Source organism: Mus caroli, unplaced genomic scaffold (assembly GCF_978045245.1).
Source record: "Mus caroli unplaced genomic scaffold, Mus_caroli_1 scaffold_18, whole genome shotgun sequence".
Classification (NCBI taxonomy): Eukaryota; Metazoa; Chordata; class Mammalia; order Rodentia; family Muridae; genus Mus; species Mus caroli.
In genome coordinates, this window is record NW_028227273.1 from 73,128,034 (window position 1) to 73,140,247 (window position 12,214).

The following is a 12,214-nucleotide window of genomic DNA, read 5'->3' on the forward strand; positions in this document are numbered from 1 at the left end:
GTTTCCAGCTTCTGGCTATTATAACTTAGGCTGCTATGAACATAGTGAAGAATGTGTCCTTGTTATAGGCTAGAATATCTTTTGAGTATATGTCCAGGAGTTCTATATCTGGGTCCTCAGGTAGTATGTTCATTTTTCTGAGAAACTGCCAGACTGATTTCCACAGTGGCTATACCAGCTTGCAATCCCACCAACAATGGAGGAGTGTTCCTCTTTACCCTTCTATTAATCTTATTATGTCTGACTACCTGGTGAATCTTCCTGCATCTGATTCTTCTCCCAAGGATGCTCTTTCAGCCTGGAGTCCCACCTTCCTTTTATTGCCTAGGTATCAAATATTTAGTAAGCCAGTCAACACAGGAAAGAGATGATTACAAAATACAGAGACAGGCAATGGGCCATAAGAATAAAAAAAATCTAGCCAGTTCTTATCTCTCTGCATGAACAGCAATCAACAGTTAAATATAAAAGTCATCCTTCACACAGGGCACTCCATCAACCTTCAGTATGATGAATATATTTAATTTTAATCCATTCAATCCATGAGCATGAAGGACTTTCCATCTTTTAATCTTCAATTTCTGTCTTTAAAGACTTATAGTTTTTGTCTTTAAAGACTTGCAGTTTTTAATCCATATATGCCTTACACTTGATGCTAACTCAAACATTTTCTTTTTGTTGAGACTATTATGAAAATATTCTTTCATTAACTTTTTCTCAGTCCATTTGATACCTGTATATATTAAGTCTACTTAATTTTGTAAATTAATTTTAAACCCAGCTTCTTTAGTGAAAATGTTTTTTTTTTTTCATTTTAGGAGTTTTCTGGAGCAATGCAAGGAGTCACTTATGTGAACTATAATCTATCTGCAAATGAAGAAAACGAATGGAACTCATTATGATTTACATACCATCATTTGCAGTATTGATAGTAATGTTTGCATTACTTCAACTTTTGTATAAGTCTTGCTGAAATGAACACATACTCAAAGTGGGTGCTTTCCACTTTCTTCTCATGTGATTTTGAGGTACCCTCAAGGTCTAAGAAACTTTGAAGTTGAAACATATATTTTTCAGTGAATATTTCTATTCTTACAAATCTGACATGGGGAATTTAAAAGCTTTATCTGTCTGTGAGTATACCAGTCTTCTAAGCAAGCCAGAGACTAAATAAAAGTAAGTACAACATATAAACCTCAAAATCCTGTCATTTCCACTGTTCCCTTAGGCTTTATATGGCCTGAATTTCTTTTTTATGATTTTTGTTATTATTAAACTATATAATAATGTACAAGAAAGAGTCATTATTAGTGTTGCATGACCATTGCAATGAGCTCACAATATGCACTTTATTAATATTCATGAATGTTTCTTGTTAGGATCATTATCTGGTTCTGTTATACCTTGACTCTTGTTTTGTAAAAATACAAGCAGCACTTTACTCACATTCAAGAAACGTTACCTACAGTGTACCTTCTGTGTATATGATAAGTGATTTTACAACAAAGAGACATATAGGTTTCATATATGCTCAGCTCATGAAATTTTAAAAGTAAAACCCACCTACTGTGAAACATGTAGACTAAGAAATGGAGAGAGATATTCAGGTAAAGATATTACTAGTACATGTATTATGAAACTTGTTATTTTAGAAATAGTCTAAACAGTACAGATTTATACTCATCATAATTACTCATAGATTCTAATATTCTAAAATCTTTACAGCATTCTGATTACCTTTATGTTCTTGCAAGATGCTTGCATATCCCAATCTTTAGCAAGAACTGATATTTTACACCACTTCTACTTAACATTTGTGCTGCTGCATGACAAGTCCAGATAGTGGATTTAATAAAAACAGAGGACATTCCTGCTTTCTTTAATCCACATTAAATGTGTTTTTTTTCCTTTTTTCCCCATTTTGTTTTTGAGGTCATTTTATAATTATAACATTTCTCCTTCCTTTTTTCCTCCCTCCAAATACTCACTTACACTCCTTCCTAATCTCCTTCAAATTTATCTTCTTTTTTACACTAATTGTTATTGTAAATATATATGTATACAAAGATTTCTTTCTAAACATGATTTTCTCATTCTGTATGATGTTACTTGTGTGAGTGTTTTAGGGCTAACCTTTTACTATTGGACAAGTAATTGTTGTGGTCTTCCTCAGGGAAGTAACTCTCTTGTTCCCAACTTTCCTTAGTTATCTAGAACTTTTTGTGTAGGTTTACGACATATTGGCTCATTGAATTCACTTTGGCAGTCTGGTGGTGGTATCCTTCTTCAACTCACATTTGGAAAGAATATTGGTGAGATTGTATGAATTTCTGTATGCTTCAATGAGGCAAATTCATTCCTCCTTACATACAATCAATTCTTTGATTTCCCTACCTTTCTTCATAGCTGCTGAAACAAGGTAAATGCCCCAAGAAAGAAAAAGTAAATGTTAACATCATCAGTTTTGGAAAAGAGGTAAGTCAGAATTTTAAGGCATGAGATCTGACCAGTTTGTTCATAAACAGGGCCGTCCTTTCCTGGAGTATAGATGTTACTAGGAGACACAATCTGACAGAAAACTCAGTAATCTTTGTTTTTGTGACTAGAGCAAGTATCTGTACTTGCTCTAGTACTTGGATGTGAACAAACACCATTGGACATATGCAAATGAGCCATATACCTGGATTATATGACAGACTCTTTTCTTTCCCTTTGGATAATCCATGGTGGTTTCCAGAGTGGTTGGTCATTTTGCACTCTTATCAGTGGTGAATGAGGATTGTTTTCCCTCATCCTGAATAGTGTTTGCTGATAGTCTTATTGCTCCTTTATTCATTCTGACTGGGATGAGGTGAAATCTCAGTTGTTTTACTTTATATTTTTATAATTGCTAAGGATAATGGACTGTGTTTGAGGTAATTTTTAGTAAATTTTATTTTTTCTCTTGTAAACTCTTTGTTCTAGTCTATAGAACACTTTCAATTTGGTCATTTGATTCATTCATTGGTTTTTTTTTTCTTTTTGTATATGTGTATTTGTTTAATAACCAGATGATAATTTTGTGCAAAATGTATAGATGTCAAATATTTAGGGTTCAGATGAGGAAATGAATGGGATATTTTTAAATTAAAAATATCGACAAATCTATCTTTTTTATTAGATATTTTCTTTATATACATTTCAAATGCTATCCCGAAAGTTCCCTATACCCTCCCTCCGCCCTGCTCCCCTACTCATCTACTCCTGCTTCTTGGCCCTGGCATTCCCCTGTACTGGGGCATATAAAGTTTAGGGAACAAAATACCCATGAAAGGAGTTACAGAGACAAAGTTTGGAGCTAAGATGAAAGGATGGACTAATCAGACACTACCCCACCCAGGGATCCATCCCATAATCAGCCACCAAACCCAGACACTATTGCATATGCCAGAAAGATTTTGCTGAAGGGACCCTGTTATAGCTGTCTCATATGAGGCTGTGCCAGTGCCTGGCAAATACAGAAGTGGATGCCCACAGTCAAATTTATCTTTTTATCCAATACAAATTATAAATAGTAATTTATTTTGTAATGTAGAGGTGAGAGTTCTTATCACTAATACCAAATTATCATTGTTTCTCCCAGAGTCACATGACTTTCTATTTAATAATTAAATTTCTTACAAAGTACTTGGAATCTTTCTTTAAATACATATACTTGATGATGGCAACAGTCTCACTGCAAGCTATTAGTGATGAGCAATTGCATTTCAAACAGGATTTTTTAATATTGTCTCCACTGATTTCATAAGCTGCATCTCAAAAAATTTCTTCCTCAACCATCATCCACTGCCTAATGCTAAAACATCATTTTGGTCAGAGAAGTGATTTTATGTCATTAAAATGCAATTATGGTTAATGACAGGATGGATTCCAAAAATCTGGCAATGTTTGTAATACTCATCCTTCAATGTTCAGTGGGAATTCTGAAAAATATCTGTCTTCTATCTTACTACTTAATGCTTCATTATAATAAACACACATTAAAACAAATTGATTTGATTTTCATGAACATGTTCATAGCCAACTTCTTCATCATTTTCTCTAGAATTGTGCTACAGACAATGGAAACTTTTGGGATGGAACTGTTCTTCAATGTATTTGTTTGCAAATTCCCTATGTATACTGAAAGAGTTGGCAGAAGTGTTTCCATTGGTACCATCTGTCTCTTGAGTGTCTTCCAGGCCATCACCATCAGTCCCAGTGACTCGTGCCTTAATGGCCTTAAAGTAAAAGTTCCAAAGTACATCAGCCTTTCTATTTTCCTATGCTGGGTCCTGTTTTTGGGGTTAAATATGATTTCACCAATGTATGTATATATTAAGTGGAACAGCAATAATGTAACATATAAAAGAACTTCAAATTACTGCTTTAGTTTAGGTCATGATGAATTTTCAGGCCCAATGATTACAACATTTTTTGTATTCCCTGAAGTCTTGTTTGCTATCCTTATTGTCTGGTCTGGGAGCTTAATGGTCATCATTTTGTATAGGCACAAGCAGCGGGTTCAACATATCCATTGCACTTATGCTCCCACCAGAACATCTCATGAATCAAGAGCCACTAAGAACATTCTGGTGCTAGTGTCACTCTTTATTGGCTTTTATTCTCTCTCCTCCATCTTACACACTTGTGTTGCTCTTTTTTGTGGTGCTGGCTGGTGGCTGATTAACATCACAGTCATCATTCATCTGTGTTTTCCTACTTTGGGACCCTTTATTGTGACCCCTGACACTGCTTTGCCCAGATTCAGCTTATCCTGGATAAGAAATACAGAAAGAACATAACTTTATTATATTTGTGTAAATTATATGAATTTAGTCATTTATTTTCAAGCATCAATATAAAACCTTATAGTAAAAGCCATTTTCTTTCTTAGGGGAACTGTAATAATTGTTTAGGCTATATATTGTGTTCACCATCTCCTATATGTGCAGAGCAAATGGGAATGAAGTAGTTGCCCTTTACTCAATACATATAGTTCGTTTGGCAAAAAACTTAAGTAGTTTTTCTCAAGGCTAAGAGAAGAGTTTAGACATTGATCCGCAAGTGTTTTCCATAATGTTTTAACAAAAGAGGATAAAAACGAATTATGTTTCTAAGAAGCAAAACAGTTACTAGAGTAGTGGATATTGTTAGAAGATAGGTTACTATTAAGTTTATTAAGTATATTTAATCATTTTGCAAAATTTTTCTCTGTACTTTTTATTATATTTCTGTGATATTGAACTCTAGGAAACAGACACAATGTTAGTTTTTAGAGCAATGTATAAAATAAGTTTGCTGCACAATAAAATAAAACTTAAATCTCCTTCTACAACAAAGGTTGTGACATTTTTTGTTAGCTACCTTTGTAAAACATATTTCTCATAAACTCTCAGGTGAAGGATGCAATCAACTTCTTGTATCCACTGCCACAGGTTTAGTATTCTTCACACATGAAAAATTGTTGAGAAAAAGAAATAACCTCAATTAGGGTATGCATGTCACCTTCTGTTCTCAAGTAGTAATCATCTTCTTTTCTCTTCTAAGTATTGTATGCTTTCATTCATGGTTGATTGTAGATTTACAAAATAACTTCAAATTGTCACAGACACTAAAAATAATTACAGGACTGCTTCATAGTCTAAACTGAAGCAAATTTATGTGTTACATGTGGGCAGGTGGCCTATATCTCCTTCATGCTTACTCTTTGGTGGTTCAGTCTCTGGGAGCATCCAAGGGGGCTTGGTTAGTTGACTTTGTTTGTTTTTCTGTGGAGTTCCTGTCTCCGTTGAGTCCTTTCACCCTTACACTACCTCTTCCACAAGACTGTGAGCTCCATTTAGTGTTTGAGTCTCTGCTTCTGTTTTCATCAGCTGCTGGGTGAAGACTCTCAGATGATAGTTACGTTTGATTCTTGCCTGCAAGCATAACAGTAACATTTCTAGTGTCAGGGATAGGTTCTTACACATTGTGTGGGTCTCAAATTTGTCCAACCATTTGTTGGCGATTCCCTCCATCTCTGCTCTTTGGCCCTGCTCATTTTGCAGGCAGGACACATTTTGGGTTGACTGTTTGGTCGGTGAGTTGCTCTCCTTACTCCTCCACTGGGAGTCCTGCCTGGCAAAAGTAAGTGGCCAGTTCAGGATCCATATTCCCCACAGCTGTGAGTCGTAGCTCTCAGCTAAGGTCATCCCCATGGCACCTTGCCACATTACTCCACGTTACCTCAGTCTCTGGCATGTCATAGAGCTTCCTTCCAGTTATCCCCGCAGAGTTTTGTTCTCTCTTTCCTGCTCTGCCTACACATGATTACTTTTCTATGCAACCCCACTCCTCTTTCACCCAGTTCCCTCCTTCCATTCATCTACTATATAAATTTTATTTCCACTTTTGAGAAGGATTTAACAGTTCTCTTAGGAACTCCTTGTTGTTTGGCTTCTTAGGTCTGTGTATTGCAGCACAGTTATCCTCCATTTTATGACTAATATACACTTAAAAGAGAAGACATAGCATTTCCTGTTTGTCTCAGTTACTTCTTTATGTTTTTTATTAGTCATTTTCTTCAATTACATTTCAAATGCTATGCCAAAGGTTCCCTATCCCCTACCTCCACCGTGCTCCTCAATTCACACACACCTGCTTCCTAGCCCTGGCATTCCCCTTTACTGTGTCATATAACTTTCCCAAGACCAAGGGCCTCTCCTCCCATTGACAGACTACTAAGCCATCCTCTGCTACATACGCAGCTAGAGACACAAGCTCTGGGAGGTACTGGTTAGTTCATATTGTTGTTCCTCCTATAGAGTTGCAGACCGCTTTAGCTCCTTGGGTACTCTAACTAGCTCCTTCATTGGGAGCCCCGTGTTCCATACAATAGATGACTGTGAGCATCCACTTCTGTATTTGCCAGGCACTGGCACAGCCTCACAAGAGACAGCTATATCAGGGTCCTGTCAGCAAAATCTTGCTGGCATTGAAAATAGTGTCTGGGTTGGGTGAGTGATTATGGGATGGATCCCTGGGGGGGGGGTGGTCTCTGGATGGTCCTTCCTTCCATCTTAGCTCTGAGCTTTGTCTCTGTAACTCATTCCATGAGTATTTTGTTCCCCATTCTAAGAAAGAACGAAGTATCCACATTTTGGTCTTCCATCATCTTGAGTTTCATGTGTTTTGCAAATTGTATCTTGGGTATTCCAAATTTCTAGGCTAATATCCACTTATGAGAGAGTGAATATCAAGTGACTTCTTTTGTGATTGGGTTACCTACTCAGGATGATATCCTCCAGATACATCCATTTGCCCAAGAATTTCATAAATTCATTGTTTTTAATTGCTGAGTAGTACTCTATTGTGTAAATGTACCACATTTTCTGTATCCATTCCTCTGTTGAGGGACATCTGGGTTCTTTCCAGCTTCTGGCTGTTATAAATAAGGCTACTATGAACATAGTGGAGCATGTGTCCCTATTACAAGTTGGAACGTCTTCTGGGTATATAAGCCCAGGAGGGTATGGCTGGATCTTCCGGTAGTGCCAAGTCCAGTTTTCTGAGGAACCTCCAGACTGATTGCCAAAGTGATTGAACCAGCTTGCAATCACACCAACAATGGAGGAGTGTCCCTCTTTCTCCACATCCTTGCCAGCATCTGCTGTCACCTGAAGTTTTGATTGCAGTCATTCTAAATGGTATGAGGTGGAATCTCAGGGCTGTTTAGATTTGCATTTCCCTGATAATTAAGGACATTGAACATTTTTTTAGGTGCTCCTCAGCCATTCAGGATTTTTCAGTTGAGAATTCTTTGTTTAGCTCTGTACCCCATTTTATAATGGGGTAATTGGGTTTTCAGGAGTCCAGCTTCTTCTTTATTGTTCTTTCTTTTTATTAGATATTTTCTTTATTTACATTTCAAGTGTTATCCACTTTCCTAGCTTCCCCTCTGAAAATCCCCTATCCCTCTCCACAATCCTCCTGCTCCCCAACCACCCATTCCCATTTCTGATCCTGTCATTCCCCTATACTTGGACCTAGAGCCTTCACAGGACCAAGGGACTCTCCTCGCATCGTTGACTGACTATGCCATCCTCTGCTACATATATAGCTAGAGCCACAAGTTCCACCATGTGGTTTTTTTTTTTTTTTTTGATTGGTGGTATAGTTACTAGAAGCTCTGGGGGTACTGGTTAGTTCATATTGATATTCCTTCTATAGGGCTTCAGTCCTCTTCAGTTCCCTGGGTATTTCTCTGGCTTCTTCATTGGGGACTTTGTGCTCCATCCAATGGATGATTGTAAGCATCTACTTCTGTATTTGCAAGGCACTGTCAGAGACTCGCAGCAGACAGCTATATCAGGGTCCAGTCAGCAAAATCTTGCTGGCATATGAATAGTGTCTGGGTTTGGTTGCAGTTTATAGGATGGATCTCCGGGTGGGACAGTCTTTGGATGGACCTTGCTTCTGTGTCACGTCAAAACTTTGTAACTCCTTCCATGGGTATTTTGTTCCCCATTCTAAGAAGGAACGAAGTATCCACATTTTGGTCTTCCATCTTCTTGAGTTTCATGTGTTTTTGTATCTTGGGTATTCTAAGTTTCTAGACTAACATCTACTTATCAGTGAGTGCAAATCATGTGTGTTCTTTTGTGATTGGGTTACCTCACTAAGGATGATATCCTCCAGATCCATTCATTTGTCTCAGAATTTCATAAATTCTTTGTTTTTAATTGCTGAATAGTATTCTATTGTGTAAATGTACCACATTTTCTGTATCCATTCCTCTGTTGAGGGACATCTGGGTCCTTTCCAGCTTCTGGCTGTTATAAATAAGGCTACTATGAACATAGTGGAGCATGTGTCCCTATTACAAGTTGGAATGTCTTCGAGGTATATGCCCAGGAGGGTATGGCTGGATCTTCTGGTAGTACTGTGTCCAATTATCTGAGGAACCACCAGACTGATTTACACAGTGGTTGTACCAGCTTGCAATCCCACCAGGAATGGAGAAGTGTTCCTCTTTATCACATCCTTGCCAGCATCTGCTGTCACCTGAATATTTGATCTTAGCCATTCTGACTGGTGTGAGGTGGGATCTCAGTGTAGTTTTGATTTGTATTTCCCTGATGAATAAGAACATTGAATATTTCTTCATGTGTTTCTCAGCCATTTGGTATTCCTCAGTTGAGAATTCTTTGTTTAGCTCTGAATCCCATTTTTTAATGGGGTTAGCTGATTTTCTGGAGTGCAGCTCCTTGTATTCTTTTTATAAATTGGATATTAGTTCCCTATTAGATTTAGGATTGTTAAAGATCCTTTCCCAATCTGTTGGTGGCCTTTTTGTCTTATTGACAGTGTCTTTTGCCTTACAGAGGCTTTGCAATATTATGAGGTCCCGTTTGTCAATTCTTGATCTTATAGCACTGGCCATTGCTGTTCTGCTCAGGAATTTTTCCCCTGTGTCCATATCTTCGAGGCTTTCCCCCACTTTCTCCTCAATAAGTTTCAGTGTCTCTGGTTTTATGTGGAGATCCTTGATCCACTTAGACTTGACATTAGTACAAGGAGATAAGAATGGATTAATTCACATTCTTCTACATGATAACTGCCAGTTGAGTCAGCACCATTTGTTGAAAAGGCTATCTTTTTTTTCCACTGGATTGTTTTATCTCCCTTGTCAAAGATCAAGTGACCATAGTTCAGTGGGTTATTTCTGGGTCTGTAATTCTATTACATTGATCTACTTGTCTGTCACTGTACCAGTACTGTGCAGTTTTAAATCACAACTGCTCTTTAGTTCAGCTTGAGGGCAGGCATGGGGTTTCCTCCAGAGGATCTTTTATCCTTGAGAATAGTTTTTGCTATCCTAGGTTTTCTGTTATTCCAGATTAATTTGCAAATTGCCCTTTCTAACTTGGTGAAGAATTGAGTTGGAAATTTGATGGGGATTGCATTGAATCCATACCCTGTTTTAGGCAAGATACTTATTTTTACTATATTAATCCTGCCAGTTCATGAGCATGGGAGATCTTCCAATCTTCTGAGATCTTCTTTGATTTCTTTCTTCAGAGACTTGAAGTTCTTATCATACAGAATTTCACTTCCTTGTTTAGAGTCACACTAAGGTATTTTATATTATTTGTGTCTATTGTGCAGGGTGTTGTTCCCCTAATTTCTTTCTCAGCCTGTTTATCCTTTGTGTAGATAAAGGCCACTGATTTGTTTGAGTTAATTTTACATCCACCTACTGCACTGAAGCTGTTTATCAGATTCAGGACTTCTCCAGTGGAATTTTTAGGGATATATATATATATATATATATATATATATATATATACACACACACACACACACACACACACACACACACACACATACATATATATTGTCATATCATCTGCAAATAGTGATGTTTTGATTTCTTCCTTTCCAATGTGTATTCCCTTGATCTCCTTTTTGCTCTGGCTAGGACTTTGAGTACTATATTGAATAGGTAGGAAGAAAGTCTAGTCCCTGATTTTAGTGGGATTACTTAGAGTTTCTCTCCATTTAGTTTGATGTTGGCTACTGGTTTTCTGTATATTGCTTTTATTATGTTTAGGAATGAGTTTTGAATTCCTAAACTTTCCAAGACTTTTATCATGAAATGGTTTTGGATTTTGTCAAATGCTTTCTCCGCATCTAAAGAGATGATCATGTGGTTTTGTCTTTGAGTTTGTTTATATAGTGGGTTACGTTGATGGATTTCTGTATATTAAACCATCCCTACATCCCTGGGATGAAGCCTACTTGATCATGATCAATGATAGTTTTGATGTGTTCTTGTTTTCGGTTACCAAGAATTTTATTAATTTTTTTATATCAATATTCATAAGTAAAATTGGTCTGAAGTTCTCTTTCTTTGTTGGATCTTTGTGTGGTTTAGGTATCAGAGTAATTGTGGCTTCATAGAATGAATTGGGTAGAGTACCTTCTGTTTCTATTTTAAGAATAGTTTGAGGAGAAATGGAATTAGGTCTTCTCTGAAGGTCTGGTAGAACTCTGCACTAAAGCCAACTGGTCCTGGAATTTTTTTTTTTTTTTTTTGGTTGGGAGACTATTAATGACTACTTCTATTTCTTTAGGGTATATGAGTATGTTTAGATCATTAAAGTGATCCTGATTTAGTTTTGGCACCTGGTATCTGTCTAGAAAATTGTTCATTTTATCCAGGCTTTCTAGTTTTGTTGAGTGTAGTGCCTTTTGAGGTAGGATCTGATGATTTTTTGGATTTCCTTAGGTTCTGTCGTTTTGTGTCCATTTTCATTTCTGATTTTGTTAATTAGGATACTGTCCTTGTGCCCTATAATTAGTCTTGCTAAGGGTTTATCTATCTTGTTGATTTTCTCAAAGAACCAGGTCCTGGTTTGGTTGATTCTTTGTATATTTCTTTTTGTCCCACTTGGTTGATTTCAGCCCTGAGTTTGATTATTTCCTGCAGGCTACTCCTCTTGTGTGAATTTGCTTCCTTTTCTTCTAGAGCTTTTAGGTGTGCTGTCAAGCTGCTTGTGTATGCTCTCTCTAGTTTCTTTATAGTGGCACTTAGAGCTATGAGTTTTCCTATTAAGACTGCTTTCATTGTGTCCCATAAATTTGGGTATGTTGTGGTTTCATTTTCATTAAACTCTAAAAAGTCTCTAATTTCTTTCTTTATTTCTTCCTTGACCAAGTTACCATTGAGTAGAGTGTTGTTCAGCTTCCACGTCAATATTGGCTTGTTATTATTTATGTTGTTGTTGAAGATCACCCATAGTCTGTGGTGATCTGATAGGATGCATGGGATAATTTCAATATTTTTTATCTGTTGTAGTTTGTTTTTTGACCAATCATATGGTCAATTTTAGAGAATTTATCATGGGGTGCTGAGAAGAAGTTTTTTTTTTTTTTTTTTTTTAGGAAAAAATATATTGTAGATATCTGTTAAATCCATGTCTTTCATAGCTTCTGTTAGTTTCAATGTGTCTCTGTTTACTTTCTGTTTCTAGGATCTGTCTACTAATCAGAGTGGGGTTTTGAAGTCTCCCACTATTATTGTGAGAGATGCAATGTGTGCTTTGAACTTTAATAGAGTTTCCTTAATGAATGTGGATGCCCTTGCATTTGGAGTACAGGTATTCAGAATTGAGAGTTCATCTTGGAAGATTTTACCTTTGATGTGTATGAC

At 36.8% G+C, this 12,214-nt stretch overlaps 1 protein-coding gene across 2 annotated transcripts; it reads left to right on the forward strand.

The window, feature by feature from the left end:
* The first annotated feature begins 827 nt into the window (after positions 1-827).
* LOC110312134 (vomeronasal type-1 receptor 4-like) lies at positions 828-5,342 on the forward strand. 2 transcript variants are annotated; one of them, XR_015045871.1, is made up of 3 exons: positions 828-1,176; positions 2,407-2,475; positions 4,085-4,349. XR_015045871.1 is itself a non-coding variant. In XM_021185680.2 (3 exons), the coding sequence occupies exon 3, from the start codon at positions 3,888-3,890 to the stop codon at positions 4,821-4,823; it is 936 nt and encodes a 311-aa protein (XP_021041339.1). In that variant the 5' UTR covers positions 828-1,176; positions 2,407-2,475; positions 3,623-3,887; the 3' UTR covers positions 4,824-5,342. The 2 variants fall into 2 exon arrangements, 1 of the variants encoding a protein (XP_021041339.1); XM_021185680.2 differs by having other exon boundaries at positions 3,623-5,342.
* The last annotated feature ends 6,872 nt before the right edge of the window (positions 5,343-12,214 follow it).